General features: G+C 36.8%; 1 protein-coding gene across 3 annotated transcripts in view; it reads left to right on the top strand.

Moving 5' to 3' along the window:
- The window catches only part of GSK3B (glycogen synthase kinase 3 beta), a 208,645-nt gene that overhangs the window by 106,417 nt on the left and 83,481 nt on the right, over positions 1–18,747 (top strand). For all 3 annotated transcript variants that reach the window (XM_052636315.1, XM_052636308.1, XM_052636320.1), the window contains exon 3: positions 7,433–7,516. In XM_052636315.1, coding sequence (XP_052492275.1) covers positions 7,433–7,516 — 84 coding nt within the window. The remainder of the gene's footprint in view (positions 1–7,432; positions 7,517–18,747) is intronic.

Below are 18,747 nucleotides of genomic sequence, written 5' to 3'. Positions count from 1 at the left end.
ATTAAGCTTTATGGTTCAGTAGATTAGTGCTTTTCATCAGATTTGGTAACTTATCAGCAATTACTTCTTCAAATATATTTTCTTTTTTTTCTCTCTTCTGATGATATTGCCTGTATCCATTTTTTGGTAGGCCTTTTTTTGATTAACTTTATACATATTTCTAGATTGTTCAGTAGGTGTGATATTTTAAAATGTTACCTTAAATCTTATCATGAGCCCATAGTGAATCCTTTACTTCTGTTACTACACTTTTCAGCTGTAGTATTTCCAGGTTTTCAATATTAATATTTCTTTACTGAAATTTTCTACTTGTTGTGAGGTGGTCATCGACAATTTCTTTAATTCTTTGAACATATTTATTTAGTATATATTAATTTTTTTCAGCTTTATTGAGATATAATTGATGTATAATATTGTGTAACTTTAAGGTTAACATTTTGATTCCATGCAGTTTTGTATTGCAAAATGATTAATATCATAGCATCTGCTAACATATCACAGCTTGTAATTATTACTTTTTTGTAGTGAGAACATTTAAGGTCTACTATTTCAGCAGCCTTCACATATACAGTACAGAATTATTAACTATAGTCACCATACTATGAAATTCTCAGAACTTGTTTCTGTTATAATTTGAAGTTTATATTCTTCGATCACCTCCCCCTTTTCCCCAATCTCCAGCCTCTGGTATCCACCTTTCTAGTCTGTTTATATGAGTTGGGCTTTTTTAGATTCCACATTTAAGTGTTATCATACAATATTTGTCTTTCTCTGTATGACTTATTTCATTTAGCATGATGCACTCAAAATCCATCCATGTTGCTGCAGGTGGCATGGTATCCTTTTTAATTGTGGCATAGTCCTCTCTCTCACACATATATGTGTGTGCGCACACACACCATATTTTCTTTATCCACTCAATTGTTGATGCATGCTTAGATTATTTCTATGTCTTGGCTATTGTAAATAATAACTGCAGTTCACTTTGGAATACGGGTATCTCTGTGAGTTAGTCATTTCAATTTCTTTGGATATATACCCAGAAATGGAATTGCTGGATCCTATGATAGTTCTATTTTTAGTACTTTGAGAAACTTCCATACTATTTTCCATAGTGGTTGCACCAGTGTACATTTCTACCAATAGTACGTCCACCAGTGTACTATTATTTTCTATAGGTGCTGCATCAGTGTACATTTCCAGGGTTCTCTTTCTGTACATTCTCACCAACATTGGTTATTTCTTGCCCCTTTTTAATAATATCCATTCTAACAGGTGGGGTTTTGATTCACATTCCCTGATAATTAGTGATGTTAAGCCATCTTTTCATGTATTGTTGGCCATCTGTATGTCTTTTTTGGGAAAATATCTGTTCAAGTCCTTTAACCATTTTAAAATTAGATTATTTGAAGTTTTTTTTCTATTAAGTTGTATGAGTTCTTTACATTTTGAATATTAACCCCTTATCTAATACATGATTTGCAAATGTTTTATCCCATTTCATAGGTTGTCTTTTCATTTTGTTGATGATTTCCTTTGTTCTGCAGAAGTTTTTTAATTTGAGATAGTCCCATTTGCTTACTTTTGTTTTTATTGCCTTTGCTTTTGGTGTCAAATATAAAAACTCATTGTCAAGGCTAGTCTAGTGGTGAGAAGCTTAATATTCTTTGAACATAATAACAGTTTTTTATTCTTGTCTGCTAAATCCAATGGCTGTGTCTACCCAGAGTCAATGTCTATTGGCTCCTTTTCTTTTTTAACTTGAGTGTAAATCAACTTTCCCTATTATTTGCATGTATTACAATTTTTTTAGACAGTGAAAATTTTTAGATGATATATTGTAGAACTCTGGATTCTGTTAACTTTTTTTTTATCCTCCTGAAACTTGTTGTTTTGGGAGTTTTCTTTCTTTTCCTTTTTTTCTTTTTGCAATTTACCTGCATCTAATCTAGACTCTTTTTCTGCCAGTTTGAAACCCCTGAAATCTGTGTTAAATTTTTATTCAAGTTTTCATTTTTTAGCCTGATTTCTTAGGATTTGACTCTTTGTCTGCATTGCTTAGTGACCAGCCAGTTATTGGTTAGAGATTGTGTTCAAATAATTTGAATTTATAAAGCTTCCATCATTTCTTAGATGATTCTGTTCATGGGTTGGGAAATACATTTGAAATTCAGACAGTTTTTAAGTCAGCTTCAGCATTTACTTTCTTGAAGGCCCTCTTGGATCTCCCATGTGTGCACAGCCTGTAAATCAGCACAGGGCTATGTAGAGAGTTTTATTTAGCCTCTTTCATTTCCAAGATCTCCCTTTGTATTCCTTAATGTTCTGCCAGTCTGTCATTTTCCCCACCTGGTGTTGCATTCTCAGGGTAGCAGAGCTGTAGCTGAGCTGAGAGGTGATTGAGAGGGGAGGTCACTAGCAAGAAGATCACTGGACCCCACTGTCTTAACTCCAGTATCTTAGCTATGTTTCTTGAATAAATGCTTCTTGATTTGTTGTTGCTTTTGGTTGGTTTCCAGAGCCCTGAAATGATTGTTTTCTACAATACAGTTCTTTTTATATGTGTTTTGGGAGCAAATTTGCTGATCTGTTCATTCTGCTAGAGCTGAAAATCATTTCTTTTTGAACCTTCTGACTGTGTCTCCTTCCCAACCCCAATTTAATTCACTCTAGTCAGACTTTTATCACCACTGAAATCACACTTGTAAGAGTCACTAACATCCTGCATTTGCCATATCCATTTGTCTTATGTTTTCATCTTAATTTCTTATTTAGCAGCTTTTGCTATAAATGGTCAGTGCCTTTTTCTGAAAACTTATTTCATTTGGCCTGTATGGTAACCTCTTGTTTTTTATACTACTTTATCGATTGCTCCACTTGATATACTCCTTTTCATACCTATGGATGGATGGATAGATGGATAGATAGGTTGGCAGAGAGATACAGATATATGAGTGTGTGTGTGTGTGTATTTGTCTAAACTTCTTCCCTAGGTGATGTTATTAGGTCCTCTTGCTTTGAGTCCCCTTTATACAAATGACTCCTAGACACAGATTTCCAGCTCAGATTTCTACCTTGAGCCTCAGTATTGTTACTTGGATGTCTAATATTAGGTTTTCAAATAGAACTCTTGATCCACTGTCAAACAAAAAACAACTTGTGATCCACTTTCTCCCCCAAATTTATTTTTAGTTTTAAAATGATCATTTAAAAAGGTAAATTAGATTATGTCATTTGCTTGCCCGCTTTGGCTTTCCTTTCATTTAGTTTAGAATTCAGTTTCATTAGAATTAATATGACATACTGTCCTGCCTATCTCTCCGTACTTGTTTCCTGCCTCTTCCTTTACTCAGTGGTGAAATCACATTATTCTTCTAGCTATTTTTGAATATGCCAAGTTCACCTCTGGTCTTCTCTTGTGGCTCAGCTGGTAAAGAATCTGCCTGCAATGCGGGAGACCTGGGTTCAGTCCCTGGGTTGGGAAGAGCCCCTGGAGAAGGGAAAGGCTACCCACTCCAGTATTCTGGCCTAGAAAATTCCATAGACTGTATAGTCCAGGGGTTGCAAAGAGTCGGACACGACTAAGCGACTTTCACTTTCAAGCCCACCTCTGGGCATTTGTGTTTGAAGTTCCCTATAACTGTAATGCTTCCCCCCCATAGCCTCACATGGTTCTCATCTTCATATGATTCAGATTTGTCTTTAGATCTTAACCTTCTTTGTGAGATCTGCTCTGACTTTCCTATCTAAAATAATAGCCCCTTCTCTCTATCATGATCTGTCCTTTTACTTTACATGAAAATATATTGTTTATTCCTCCCTGGCATCTGGTCCCATTACTTCATGACTGAGTGACTGAACTGAACTGAAAAGATCCAAAAGATAAATTTCACAGAGCAATTTTTAAAGTATTAATCAAGCCAATATTAGACAAAGCTTATGCCTAAGATACATTTAATATACAACTATCCCAAGCCTAACTTTTTACTGAGTCATTCTTTATTAGTGTATGATGACATACTAATTCTACAGAAAAAAGTTATTCTATAAATATAGTGTACCTTTTCTGTGCCAAGCATCATTTGCAATATTAAGGATATGGCAGTGAATAAGAATAGCAAAGTTTTTAACCTCATGAAACTTTCAGCCTATGGAGGACAGTTCAGTTCAGTTCTGTTCAGTCGCTCAGTCATGTCCGACTCTTTGCAACCCCATGGACTGCAGCACGCCAGGCCTCCTTGTCCATCACCAACTCCCAGAGTTTACTCAAACTCATGTCCATTGAGTCGGTGATGCCATCCAGTCATCTCATCCTCTGTCATCCCCTTCTCCTCCTGCCTTCAGTCTTTCTCAGCATTAGGGTCTTTTCAAATGAGTCAGTTCTTCACAGAAGGTAGCCAAAGTATTGGAGTTTTCAGCTTCAGCATCCATCCTTCCAGTGAATATTCAGGACTGATTTCCTTTAGGATGGACTGGTTGGATCTCCTCACAGTTCAAGGGACTCTCAAGAGTCTTCACCAACACCAAAGTTCAAAAGCATCAATTCTCTGGCACTCAGCTTTCTTTATAGCCCAACTCTCACATCCATACATGACTACTGGAAAAACCGTAGCTTTGACTAGATGGACCTTTGCTGGCAAAGTAATGTCTCTGATTTTTAATATGCTGTCTAGGTTGGTCATAACTTTCCTTCCAAGGAGCAAGCATCTGTTAATTTCAAGGCTGCAGTCACCATCTGCAGTTATTTTCGAGCCCAGAAAAATAAAGTCTGCCGCTGTCTCCACTCTTTCCCCATCTATTTGCCATGAAGTGATGGGACCGGAAGCCATGATCTTCGTTTTCTGAATGTTGAGCTTTAAGCCAACTTTTTCACTCTCCTCTTTCACTTTCATCAAGAGGCTCTTTAGTTTTTCACTTTCTGCCATAAGGGTGGTGTCATCTGCATATCTGAGGTTATTGATATTTCTTCCGGCAGTCTTGATTCCAGCTTGTGCTTCCTCCAGCCCAGCGTTTCTCATGATGTACTCTGCATATTAGTTAAATAAGCAGGGTGACAATATACAGCCTTGACGTACTCCTTTTCCTGTTTGGAACCAGTCTGTTCTTCCATGTCCAGTTCTAACTGTTGCTTCCTGACCTGCATACAGGTTTCTCAAGAGGCAGGTCAGGTGGTCTGGTATTCCCATCTCTTGGAGAATTTTCCACAGTTTATTGTGATCCACACAGTCAAAGGCTTTGGCATAGTCAATAAAGCGGAAATAGATGTTTTTCTGGAACTCGCTTGCTTTTTCCATGATCCAGTGGATGTTGGCAATTTGATCTCTGGTTCCTCTGCCTTTTCTAAAACCAGCTTGAACATCTGGAAGTTCATGGTTCATTATTGCTGAAGCCTGGCTTGGATAATTTTGAGCATTACTTGACTAGCATGTGAGATGAGTGCAATTGTAAAATGAGAAAATTTAAGCCTCCTTTCAGAAATAGTAGAATATGAACAGGAAGTAAGGGTAGATAAATATTTGAGTCCTTATACTTTCTTCAGTTATATTCTTTTGGATAAAGGATCATATACATAGTATATGCATACACGCTCAGTCACTTCAGTTGTGTCTAATTATCTGTGACCCTTTAGATTGTAGCCCACCAGGCTCCTCCGTCCATGGGATTCTCCAGGCAAAAATACTCTAGTGGGTTGCCGTGCCCTCCACCAGGGGATCTTCCCAACCCAGGGATGGAACCCACGTCTCTTGCATCTCCTGCATTGCAGGCGGATTCTTTACTGCTTAGCCACTGGGGAAGCCCTATATGCATAGTCTTAATACAAATTCCATTACATGGAAATTTAATTTAATAGTTCTCTGTTACCTTGGTTACTGGGTCTGGGAAAATAGCTTATTTTAATATATCCGTCGATGTTAAAAAAACAATCTTAATATCTGAGAGGAGTCTTAACTTAGTAGCAGTTCTCCCACAAAAGTAGCTACCTAGATGTGAATTGACAGAGTATAGACATACTTCAAAAAACAGCTCAATTGGAATAGAAAATGGACAGTTTTGAAATTTGTAAAATTTTCTGTCATCTATAATAGTCAGAACTCAGAGTCTGATACTATGTGTTATCCTTGTTAAAGTGAGTATCCTGTACTGTCTTGAGTTTCTTTGTTTATTGCTTCAGCTATAAATGTAACAAGTAATGGAATGAAAGATTGATGTTTTATAAAAAGTATTTTAAGTATCACTGTATACATAAGCCCAGCTCTTGTACTCTGTTTAAAGAGTCAGAAGGAGAGTCATCTTAAGTTCCCTATTTCCTTTTAGAGAACATGCTAGAACCATCATGAAGTTTACTGAAAGTTTCTAGGGAAGAGGAATGTTTGTTTATTTGTGCTGTCATCTTCCAAGAGCTGGAGCCCACTCTGCTCTAAGACAGTTCTGCTTATTGGACCTTTTGGCTATAATACATCCCCAGCCCCTTTATTTTGGCCTTATTTTCTAAACATAATAGCATTTACCTTCCAAATTCCCAGGTATGTACTTTATGATTGTAGCTCTTCTAAATCATCATTTTAACAGAGATTTTATATTTCTGTCCATTTAGCTAGTATTTTGGTATTCTTTTTCTGTGTTATATATTTTGGACTTTGTTAACTAGATTTCTGACAGTTAACGTCTTTATTTATATATATATATTAATATGTACTCCTCAAGTTTGTGTTGCTGTGTTGGGAAAGTTGTCATATTGTTTAATGTTTTATTTTCTTGAAGCATAACTTTGAAACTCCCCAAAGGAAAAATTATTTGTGTTATCTATAAATTTTCCGGACTGTACACCTTCTAGTATATCATATTTTAACTCTAGCAACTGAGCCCTTCTAATAGGGCTAACTTAGATTTTTCACTGCATTTTGGAAAACAGGGCATGTGAGAGTTTTCTTTGTACCCATTACTTATTTGTTTGATGAGAAGTTGATTATTATTATAGTTGTAGAAAATTATGGTAATAACAACTCATTTCAAATATCTCTTGCATACATAAACCAGTCCTTCTAAAGCTATTTGTAGTGAGGTAACACTTTAAAAATTTTTCAGTTCATTGAAGACTGGTAGTTTTATGCAATACAATAAAAATGAATTATGAGAAAAGTGAAACTTAGGGAAATATAGGCCCTACTTTTAACTGCAAGATTCATGGTTGTAAAATTGTTCTTTCAAATTGCAATAAAAGATTCTGAACACTTATTTTCTATTTCTGTATTTATCTTACGGCAGAGCAATGGTCCGACTGGTGATACTTTTTAGTAATATATGGATGTTACCTTTTAGTAACATATTTGTGGCCTGCTTTTTGAAGTGCTTAATGTTATTTCAGAAGTATCTTAGTCAATATGAATAGCAGGTAGCCTTTAAAAAATATTTTCATGTGTTTCCTTTTCAGAACCGAGAGCTCCAGATCATGAGAAAGCTAGATCACTGTAACATAGTCCGATTGCGTTATTTCTTCTACTCAAGTGGTGAAAAGGTAGGTCTTTAGGATGTGTTTACCGAATATTGTGATGGACTTGATAGTCTTCTAGGAAAAGTTTGTATCCTGTCCTCCCATCAAAACAACTTTGCTTATTGAATGGAAGAATTCCAAAACACATGTCCTAGTTTTTCTAACTTCACAATATGATTATTGAATATCTTTACAGGAAAATGTTAATGAAATGATGTTGTTGTTTAGTCACTAAGTCATGTCTGACTCTTTTGTGACCCCATGGAGTGTAGCCCGTCAGCTCCTCTGTCCATGGGATTTCCCAGGCAAGAATACTGGAGTGGGTTATTTCCTTCTCCAGGGGATCTTCCAGACCCAGGCATCGAGCCCATGTCTCTTGCATTGGCAGATGGATTCTTTACCACTGAGCCACAAGGGAAATCCCTAATGAAATGATAGAGGGGAATAATTTTTAAGAATTTTCTTCTTTAGCTCTAAAGTTCTATATTTCAAAAACTTTTGTCTTTCTTATGTGCTCCCAGAGCCCGTGATAGTTTATGTGTTTGTTGGAGGGAGGAAAATGATGTCAGTTTGTTGAAGTTGGAAGTATTGGAGGGGAACAGGAAGCAGGAGGACTTTGGACCGGAATGAGACTTAAACATTAGGAGCAAGTTTAACCTATTCTAGGGATAGATTGCATTAAAAAGTTGGAAAAGATGTAATATTACAGATTCTTGTAAGTGATCACTATTTATTATCACATTTAATTCAGTAAAAGCAAAGGATAAAGAAAGAAGATCTGCTTTGAACTCCCCTTAGCCTCCTACCCTTGGATTTTCTCTTTAAAAGATACAGTGACTAATACCTTATACTCACTGGAGTTGGAATCATAGAAAATCATTTTCCTCAGTTTTGCCATGGTCTTTTTCTTTCTGTCTGTTCACTGTTCCTTCTTCCCAGATTCAGTCTTTTCTTTACATTCTTCCTTCACTGGTTTGGGTGAAGAGGGAAGACAAGTAATAAGCACTTAAACTCTTTGGCTAAATTAACATCACTTTGAATAAGTTAACTTAATATTTTAGACCCTTCCGTGTATGTGTTTTTTCATGTGTGTTTGAGTCACTCAGTCATGTGAGATGCTATGGACCGTAGCCTATCGGGTTCCTTTGTCCATGGAATTCTCGAGGCAGGAATACTGGAGTGGGTAGCTGTTCCCTTCTCCAGAGGATCTTCCAGGAATCCAGCCCAGGTCTCCTGCATTGCAGGCAGATTCTCTACTGTCTGAGCTACCAGGGAAGCCCACATACCATGCATATACTTCCCAAATTCCTTAGATTCATAATACCTCTGGATTTCTAGCCCAGTTCTTTTTTACTTCACGTATTTCCTAGTGTACCATTTAGTTATTTTCCATTGAATTTTATTTAGATTATTTCCTTAGGAATCTTTTTTTTTTCCACGACAGAGCCTATAATATGGGAAAGTACCTGTGTATTAAGCCAGGATTGTGATGTACATACCTACAGATATATAATTGTTACATGTGTATGTATGTATGTGTGTGTGTGTCATAGCTAAGGTTTTAACAACCATAATTAGCAAATTGGCCCTTTAGTGACTCTGATTTCTTAGGTGTTTTCTCAATTTTTTCCCCCAAGTTTAAATGATCTATTTGCTTGTCTTAGGGACTGTAAGCCCTCGTAAGTATTTGAGCTCTTTTATTTCCTAAGCCCTTTACTTGGTTCATGCTACCTTTTTTTTTTTAACCTGCAAACTGCCTGTTACATCTTTGATCTTATCTGTTTTGACATGTCATTTCTTTTTCCTGCCCCTTTCCAAATAAAATTATGGAGCATCTATTATGTTCACAGCACCATTATAATGGAATTTTGCATCCCTATGGGTTTTGTTATTAGATGCTAGACATTATAATACCCCACAGAGGAGAATAAATAAAGGTCAGGATTATTTGTTCCATGAACCACTGAATTGCGTAGGGATTCATTTGCACAGGCCTCCCTACAAAACCCCTTGAACATCTTTTGATTGCTTAATTGATATAGCTTTCCCTGAATAATCAACAAGGTCCTGTTGTATAGCTCGGGAAACTACATTCAATATCCTATTAATAAACCATAATTGAAAAGAAAAAATTATATATATATATACGTATATAGCTTTCCCTATATGCCAGGCACTGTTTTAGTGTTTTACAAATACTAACTCATCTACTTCTCACAAAGATAAAGAGCAGAAAGGGAAGAACAAATCTTTCAAACAAACCTTTTATGGTAACACCCAAAGGCTTACCTGTCTGGCAACCCCTCAAATTTATTTTCCCTTTATAACTCTGGTGTCTGTTGGTCTATTTCTCTCTCTGTTGGTTACTCTGTGGATTTCAACCTCTTTCTCTGGGTTTGTGTACCCATCGTTCGTTGGATTTCTACTCATCCTACTCTCTTTGAATATTTGATCATTTCTAAATTTTTGTGTGGATTTCCATCCGTCCTGAGCCGTTTTCCTTTTCTCTCTTTCTTGGAGTCTTTTCTCTCTGAGCCTTTACTACTTTGGGGGAAATTTTTAAAGAAGGAAAAATTTTCACTCACTATCCTGGTGTTTTACTTCAGTACTACATATATTATTCTGTATGTTCACGTTCTACATAGTTGTATGAATAATTAATTATAACCTTATTAAGAATTCAGAATTTCAAAAGCTTTCCCTTGTTGCCTCATAATATTTTTAGTTATTGGTTATGTAATATTCCACTGAGTTTTTGTATTACATAATATTCTTAACTGTTCCCCTATTGTTATTTTTGAGAATATAGTTAAGCTACCCAAAGACTTTATCATAATTTTTGTCCATAAGCACTTTCTAGTTCTGGGTAAAGTTCAGGTAGGATGGTTGTTTTGTTTGACAGGTATTTCCACTGACCACAGTTTGACGGAATGGTTATAGAAATAGCCATCTTGGTGACCTTGTCTCTTTGTGCCACCCTGCCATTTTAAAAGCTGTCTTTGGGAGTTAAACGGAATATACTTTTAGCCTGTGGTAGTGGAAGAGAGTAGCCAGTGTAACTAGAAGGAGGAATTAAGTCAGGACAGGGACTAGAGATGTGACCAGATTAGTCTCAGTCATAGTCTTCTGGTTGGAATTATTGGTATTCAATAATTGGAGCATCATGTAGTCAGTTATTATACTCCAAGTTACCCAATAGATTTTACTGACTCTGACTTAGTTCAGAATAAATAGTACTTTGTCCTTGATCATAGAGAAACATTTTTTCAATGTTTTGAAACTCTGGGTTTATAATACTTTAGTGAATTCCAAGTATCTTATAGAATAGTGTTTCTTAGTGTCAGTATTCAGCAGTAGACACCTTTCCCTCCTAAGTGAAATTTATGAAGAACCTCTGTTCTACCTGTAGAACAGATAAAAAGCAAAGTTGTTCCTGATTGAAACTGGAGTATGAGGCAACTGACTTTGCCTTCTCTGAGTTGCAGCTCACGTTTGTAGAAGCCTGGGACTCTGCAGAAGTATGGAAACCATTTTTTGTTTTTACAAGAGACTTAGATTTTATTTAAATCAAGTAACAATTTTCTTTAAGAAATATTTCTCTAACCTTACATATAAAATTGTTTTACCTGTGGTTCATCATAGTTTGATTATGGAGTAATAAAAGCTGTCTTCCTTAAATAAGACTCTCCCTCTTTTTGTATGAGAGACGGTTTATAAATATTCCTTAAATAAGACTCTCCCTCTTTTTGTATGAGAGACGGTTTATAAATAGCAAGGATGTCCAGTTGATATTATTCCTCATACCAACTTTGCTGTTGATAGTAACTGTGCAGAGGGCTGTGTTCCGAAAGGGAGGTTTGTACAACTTCCTCTGGGATCAGGGAGAAGAATGATATGCTTGATTTTGCCTGTTTGTCACTAGCCCTGGCGAGAAAACGGTTGAGGTGAATCCATTATGAAAAGTAAAGAGCTCTGGCTTTGTATCCAGAAATACTTGGGTTTGCATCCTGTTTCCATCACTTCATAGTAGTATGACAGGTAGTATTACCTTTGAAAGCCCTTTTCAACCCTTGTCATCTGTATAGTAGGGATTTTGCAAGGAAAAAAAATGTAATATAAGTGCTTATCATAGCACATGGTATATAATTAACACATTAGCTTACAAATTACTAAGTAATAGCAAATATATATTGCATTTGCTGTGTGTCCAGACATTGCTGTAAGCCCTTTTACACATACTTTATACCTCACTTCACCCTTGCTGTAACCCAGTAAAGAATGGGTTACTTTTCCTGTTTTATAGAAGAAGAAATTAAGGCAGTCAGAGTTAAGTAAGCTGTATGACCTAAGACTCATACAGCTACGGAGTGGCAAAATTAGGAGTCAACTCCACAGTCTGTCTCCAGATTTTGTGTATTATTGCTATACAGTTTAGCACTAGAAGCAGTGTATCTTAGTAATGATCGTTGGGCAAGGGGAGATTATATAGTGTCTACTTTGGGAAACTTTTAGAAGTAAATAGCCTTTTCCTCGGAGAAGGCAATGGCAACCCACTCCAGTGTTCTTGCCTGGAGAATCCCAGGGACGGGGGAGCCTGGTGGGCTGCTGTCTATGGGGTCGCACAAAGTCAGACACGACTGAAGTGACTTAGCAGCTTAGCAGCAGCCTTTTGCTGTATGATAATAATAGTGTATATGTGCTCATTCAGTCGTGTCTGACTCTTTGTGATTCCATGGACTGTAGCCCACCAGGCTTCTTTGTCCATGGGATTTCCCAAGGCAAGAATACTGGAGTGGGCTGCCATTTCCTTCTCCAAGGGATCATCTTGACCCCAGAATCAAACATGCATCTCCTGCATTGCAGGTGGATTCTTTACCAGTGTGTGACTGGGAAAGCCCAATAATAATAATAGTAATAGTAAATAAGTAGTAATAATAGCCCAGACTTACATGGTGCTTACTATATGACAGGAATTAACCTAAACACTTGGCAGTTTTTTTCTTTCCTGTATTTTTGGAAGAGTTTTTGAGAGGGTTGTTCTTAATTCTTCTTTAAATGTTTGTTAGAATTTATCATTGAAACCATTCGGCGCTGGCCTTTACTTTTGGGGAAGTTTTTGACCACTGATTGAATCTTTTGTTAAATAAGTTTGTTGAGATTTTGTATTTCATCTTGAGTCACTTTATCGATTGGTGTGTTTCTAGTAATTTATCAGTTTCATCTACATTATCTAATTTGTTGGTATACAGTTTTTCATCATATTCTGTTATAGTCCTTATATCTGTAAGGTCGATAGTAATATCCTTACTTTCATTTCTGATTTAGTTTTTTGTGTCTTCTCTCTTTTTTCTTTGTCAGTCTAACTGAAAGTTTGTCAGTTTTGTTGATCTTTTCAAAGAACCAACTTTTGGTTTCCTCGAACCTGTTGTTTTTTTCTGTTCTCTTATTTTAGGTGTGCGCTCAGCCGTGTCCGACTCTATGCAGCCCAGTGGACTGTCGTCCTCCAGGCTCCCTCTGTCTGTGGGGTTCTCCAGGCAAGAATCCTGGAGTGGGTTACCATTTCCACACCTCTAGGGGATCTTCCCAACCCAGGGATCAAACCTGTGTCTCTAGCATTGGCAGGCAGATTCTTTTACCACTGAGCTACCTATTTCTGGTTTAATCTTTATTATTTTCTTTCTTCTGGTAGCTTTAGGTTTAGTTTCTCTTCTTTTTCTTGTTCTTTAGTGTATAAAGTTAGGTTATTGATTTAAGATCTTCTCTCTGTATATTCCCGAGTACTGCTTTGCTGCCTCCATTGAGTTTTTGTTTTTGTTTTCATTTATCTCTTAAGTGTTTTCTGATTTTTCTTGTTTAAAGATGTGTTTGCTTTATTTCCTCTTTGGCCTGTTTGGTTGTTAACAGTGTGCTAAAAGTTTGCTGTAACAGTTTGTTATTAACAGTGTGCTAAAATTTCCACACGTTTTGAATTTTTTAATTTCTGGTTTTAATTTCATTGTAGTTAGAGAAGATGCTTTGTATAATTTTAGTCGTTTAAAACTTACTGAGATTTGTCTCATGGCCTAATATATGACCTATTCTGGATAATATCCCATGTGCACTTGAGAAGAATAAGTATTCTTCTGTTTTGGGATAGAGTACTCTCTCTGGATTTTTGCATCTTTATTCATGTTCTTTAGCCATCTTTCTTTCTTTTCCCAGTTCATGATGACTTTGTCTGGTTTTGGTATCAGAGTAATACTGGCCTCATAGAATAAGTTAGAAAGTGTTTTCCTCTTCTATTTTTTTGAAAAATTTCCTGAAGAATTGGTATTGTTTCTTTGAAAGTTTGGCAGATTTCTCCAGTGAAGCCATTTACAACAGATGACTTACTGTGGTAAATTTAAAATTACTAATTCACTTACTCTACTTGTAATAAGTATACTTAGATTTTTCATTTCTTCTTTTGTCCATTTTGGTGATTTTTTCATTTCATCTAAATTGTCTTATATATTGACATAAAGTTAATACTTTTCCCTTAAAATTATTTTTGTTTCTGTAAGGTCAGCTGTGATGTCTCTGCTTTCATTCCTGGTTTGATAATTTGAGTCTTCTCTCTTTTTTGTTTCTTGGTCAGTCAGCTAAAGGCCTATCAATTTTGTTGATTTTTTTTTTTCCAATGAACCAACTTTTGGTTTCATTAATTTTTTAATTGCTTTTCTGTTCTCCAGTGTATTTATTGCTGTTCTAATCTTCATTATTTCCTTCCTATGGTTTTATTTTGCCCTTTTTTTCCCCCTAATTTTTCAAGTAGAAGTTAAGGTGATTGATTAGAGATCAGTTTGATTAGAGATTGATTAGAGATCGTTCCTCTTTTAAATGTCATATATTGGTCAAAGGCTATGTTTCAAGTCTCATTAGCCAGTTATATTTTTATCCTTTACCATTGGATGTGTGATTGGCTTGAATGCTGTTGTCATAGATCAGGAAGTTCATTATTTGTTTGCCACATATTGAACTAGAGACTGATAGATCGGAATTTCCCCTCTCATTGCTCCTGAGAGGCTATAGCCTTGGACACTCAGTCTTTTTCTCTGCCAGGATGAATGTGATTTTACTTCCTGGGAGTTGCTGTTGCCTTAGAGTGGCTTATTGTTTACTCAAGTGTATGGTCAGAGGTTGTTTGTAAGCCACTTGTGGCAATAGTACTTCTGCTGTATGTTGATGTATCTGGGCAACTCAGGGAGTGCTTCAGGTTTGTCCCACATCCTGCTCAGCTAGCAGCTGTGCACATCCTTATCAACTTACAGAGATGACTGTAATTCCAAGTAGGCGCTTCTTGACTATGTTTTCCCTTGGTTCTTTCTGTTAAACTTAATGATGCCTTGCCTTGTTTGTGCCATGAGCCTACCAGCCTCCTCTTAATTGCTGTCTACAAAGATCTCCTTTTATACAGTTCATGAGGTTCTCACGGCAAATATGCTGGGATAGTTTGCCATTCCTTCCTCTAGTGGATCACATTTTGTCAGAACTCTCTGTTACAACCTGTCCATATTGGGTGGCCCTACATGGCATGTCTCATAGCTTCATTGAGTTACCCAAGCCCCTTTGCCACGACAAGGCAGTGATCCATGAAGGGAAAAGATTGAGGGCAGAAGGAGAAGAGGGCATCAGAGAATGAGATGGCTGGATGGCATCACCACGGATGGATGCAATGGACCTGAACTTGGGCAAATTTCAGGAGATGATGAGGGACAAGGAGGCCTGGTGTGCTGCAGTCCATGGGGTCACAAAGAGTCAGACAATGACTGGGCAACTGAACAACAGCAAAGATCTCCGTTGGTTTCAGGCAACAGTTATAGGCTAGAGTTCTTCCTTCTGTATTGCAAATAGTTAATGTCTTGAAATAGAGCACATAGCCTGCCTTTCTCCCTGGATAGAACCCCTGCGCTCCCACCCTAGAACTGGATGAGGACTCACTTTTCCCAGAGTTACGCTCCCACTGTATGAGAAGGCACCGAAAGAGGGGCAGTAGCAATGGCACCCCCTAGTCTTCACAAGTTGGCCCTCCCAGCATGGGAGCTGTTCCTGTGAGCAAATTGAGGATGAGATTGTCAAGGGCTTCAGCCTACTATGCCTGGAGTAGGGCTTCTCTGACTTACTTGTGGGGGCTGAGTGGGGGAAGGGAAAGACAGTTCTCTTGGCTAGGATAAATCTTTTGCAACTTGGGGTGCAGCTTGTCCCTCCTGGGGTGAAACCGCAGTCCTTGACTAGGAGCTGAGAGGAGAGGATGCTGTCTGGAGTAGAGTGCTGGATTGTTGTTCAGTTGCTCAGTCACGTTCACCTCTTTCGCAGAGAGAGTCCTGAATAGAGCTTCCCATACATGGAGATAGGATGACAGGGTGAAGGTACAGGTCTTTGCTAAAATGCCATAGATTCTTGCAGTTCTTATCAAGATTTGTTTCTTACTTGCTGTGTGCCCTTAGAACAATTTCCAGATATTTCATAGTCGTTGGCTAAGCATTTTATCATTTTGCTTTGCTGAGGAGAAGATCTAAACTCCTTGTACTGCTGTTCCAGAAGTCTTGCTCCCCCTCTTATTATTTTCCACACTTTGTGGACTACTTAGTGAAATTGTTATTCTAGGTAGAAAAGGTTAATAAAATAGAGGCCTCCAACTGTAGTGGTACATACTGTATTGTAGAGGGATAAATTTAAAAAGTAATGACTGAGCATATGCTAATCATCTTATGTCTTTTTACCTCATTAATTTTAAGTTTAAGCAAACAAAAAATTAGCACCATTTTACTAATACTTTATTAAACATATACAAAAATAAATATTTTAAAATATTAGATAAATACACTTTATGTATAATTTAATCAAATTCAAATTCCTAGAGATATTCATTTGGTTAACTGGAATTACATAATGTCTTAAATCATAAATATGCAATTTTTCTTAATATTTTATGATTTATAAAGTGCTTTTGAAATACATTTTTCTCATTTAAAAATCATGTAGTACTGCTGCTAAGTCACTTCAGTCGTGTCCGACTCCGTGCGACCCCATAGACGGCAGCCCACCAGGATCCCCCGTCCCTGGGATTCTCCAAGCAAGAATACTGGAGTGGGTTGCCATTTCCTTCTCCATCATGTAGTACTACTAGATAGCTAATATTCTATTTTGTTAGTTTTATCATTGGAAAAATGGAAGTCTTGTGTGATTAAAGAATTTGCCTGGTGTTGTATAGTTAGTAATTGTAGGAACCATTTTCAAACGTAGATTCTTCAGCTGTAAAGTGTGTTTTCTTTCCAACCACCTATTCTCTTCAAATTGTAAAACTGACTTCAATTTACCTGCATTGTATAATGTTTTAGGTACAAAGTGTAAAATCTTGAATTTGAAGGAGGACAGGAGGGAAATATACTGCAAAATGATGCATGGAATGACACTAATTTGTATTAGGAGTAGAAACAGTATGGAGGAAAGTAATAAATTATACAGAGGGGTCAGCAAATGAATTACATAGGAGAGGTGATGGTTATTCAGGGTTTGAAGCCCAAATAAGAGCTATTTTGATATATAGTGCAGAATAGGTATGTGTCAAGTTTAGAAGTACAGGATTTTTGAAAAGTTTGTTGGAGTTAAACAGCATAGTCTATGTAGAGGAGATACAGGTATTTCAAGATTTCAGGTATATAAAGTAGGGAGTTATGGGGCCAGTAGTGGGATGTGAAGCTGAGAAAGTAAAAGTAGTTTCATAATTGTTTGTCAGCTTCCCAGTAGGAAAAGGATTTTTTGGTGTGTTGCCGTTTTAAATTAAATGAAATCCTGTTACAGAAATGACATACATGCAGAAATGTTATACAGAGTTGTGGTTAAGTATATATGTAGTCGAGTTTACAAAATTAATGTCTCTGGCTTTTCTTTCTCACCTTTTTTACTGTGTGAAAATGACTGATAACAAGGAATTTTATTCACTGAAATAAAGAGGTTACCTAAATAAGACCAGTTTTGTATCTTTCTGTAAGTTTCATGGTGATTTATCTTACAGTATAATAGAAATAGAAAATCTGATGAAACTTTTACTGAAGAAATGCTGACATTTTTGTTGGAGTGTGACCTAAAGAATAAATATGTAGGTAATGTAAAACTCCCTGAAGTGGATGAATTATCTAGACCTCCTCTTGAGTTATAAATGTTATTTACAGCAGTAAGATGCCAACTATCATCTGCTTGAAAATGTGAATCTATGAGTTCCTTTTTATTATTAATTATCACCTTGTTTTATGTTATCATAATATTTTAGTGAAACTAAAATATTTCTTCATTCATACTGTAAAAAAAAAAAATTGAAATAACAGAGGGGTAGAAGACAAAAATAAGATCTTAACCCTAATCCTTAAAACCCCAAAATCTCTTTCCACAAAGGCAAATTTCCTATGTGCATATATGAGCACATATATCATATGTAGGAGAAGGACATGGCAACCCACTCCAGTATTCTTGCCTGGAGAATCGAGGGCTGGAGGAGCCTGCTGGGTTGCCGTCTGTGGGATCGCACAGAGCTGGACACGACTAAAGCCACTTAACAGCAGCAGCAGCATATCATATGTTACCATAACAGCATAATAATATGGCCTTTTATGTCTGTGTGCCTAGACCCTGCACCCAATTTCCTTTATTGTTAACATCTAATATCAGTATGGTACATTTATTACAATTAATGAACCATTACTGATAGATAATTATTAACTAATGTCCAAAGTTTATTCAGGTTTCCTTGGTTTTTACCTAATGTCTTTTTTCTCTTCCATAATCCCATTGAAGCTATCTTAGTGCATTTAGTTACTATGTCCCCTAGGTTCCGCTTGGCCATGACAGTTTCTCAGACTTCCTTTGTTTTTGATGACATTGGCGGTTTTGAGTAGTGGTAGGTAGATATTTTGTAGACTGCCTCAGTGTTGGAATTTTTCTCATAAGAAGCTAGAGCTATAGGTTATTTGGAAAAAGACCACAGAGTGCCATTTTCAGCATATCACATCAAGGGTATGTGCTGTCAACACGATTTGCTATTAATCTTCATCACCTGGCTGACCTTGTATTTTTCAGTTTTCTCTACTGTAAAGTTACTCTCTCTCCTCTTCCATGCTGTATCCTTTGAAAGGAAGTCGCTATCCACAGCCCACACCTAAGAAGAGGGCGGTTATTTTCCTTAAGGGTAAAGTCGCTGTGTAAATTATTTGGGTTTCTTTTGGGTGATGATTGTTTCT

Source organism: Budorcas taxicolor, chromosome 1 (genome assembly GCF_023091745.1).
Source record: "Budorcas taxicolor isolate Tak-1 chromosome 1, Takin1.1, whole genome shotgun sequence".
In the NCBI taxonomy this organism is placed as follows: domain Eukaryota; kingdom Metazoa; phylum Chordata; class Mammalia; order Artiodactyla; family Bovidae; genus Budorcas; species Budorcas taxicolor.
Note: the sequence above shows the minus strand (reverse complement) of the source record. Positions and strands in the feature narration are given on the sequence as shown.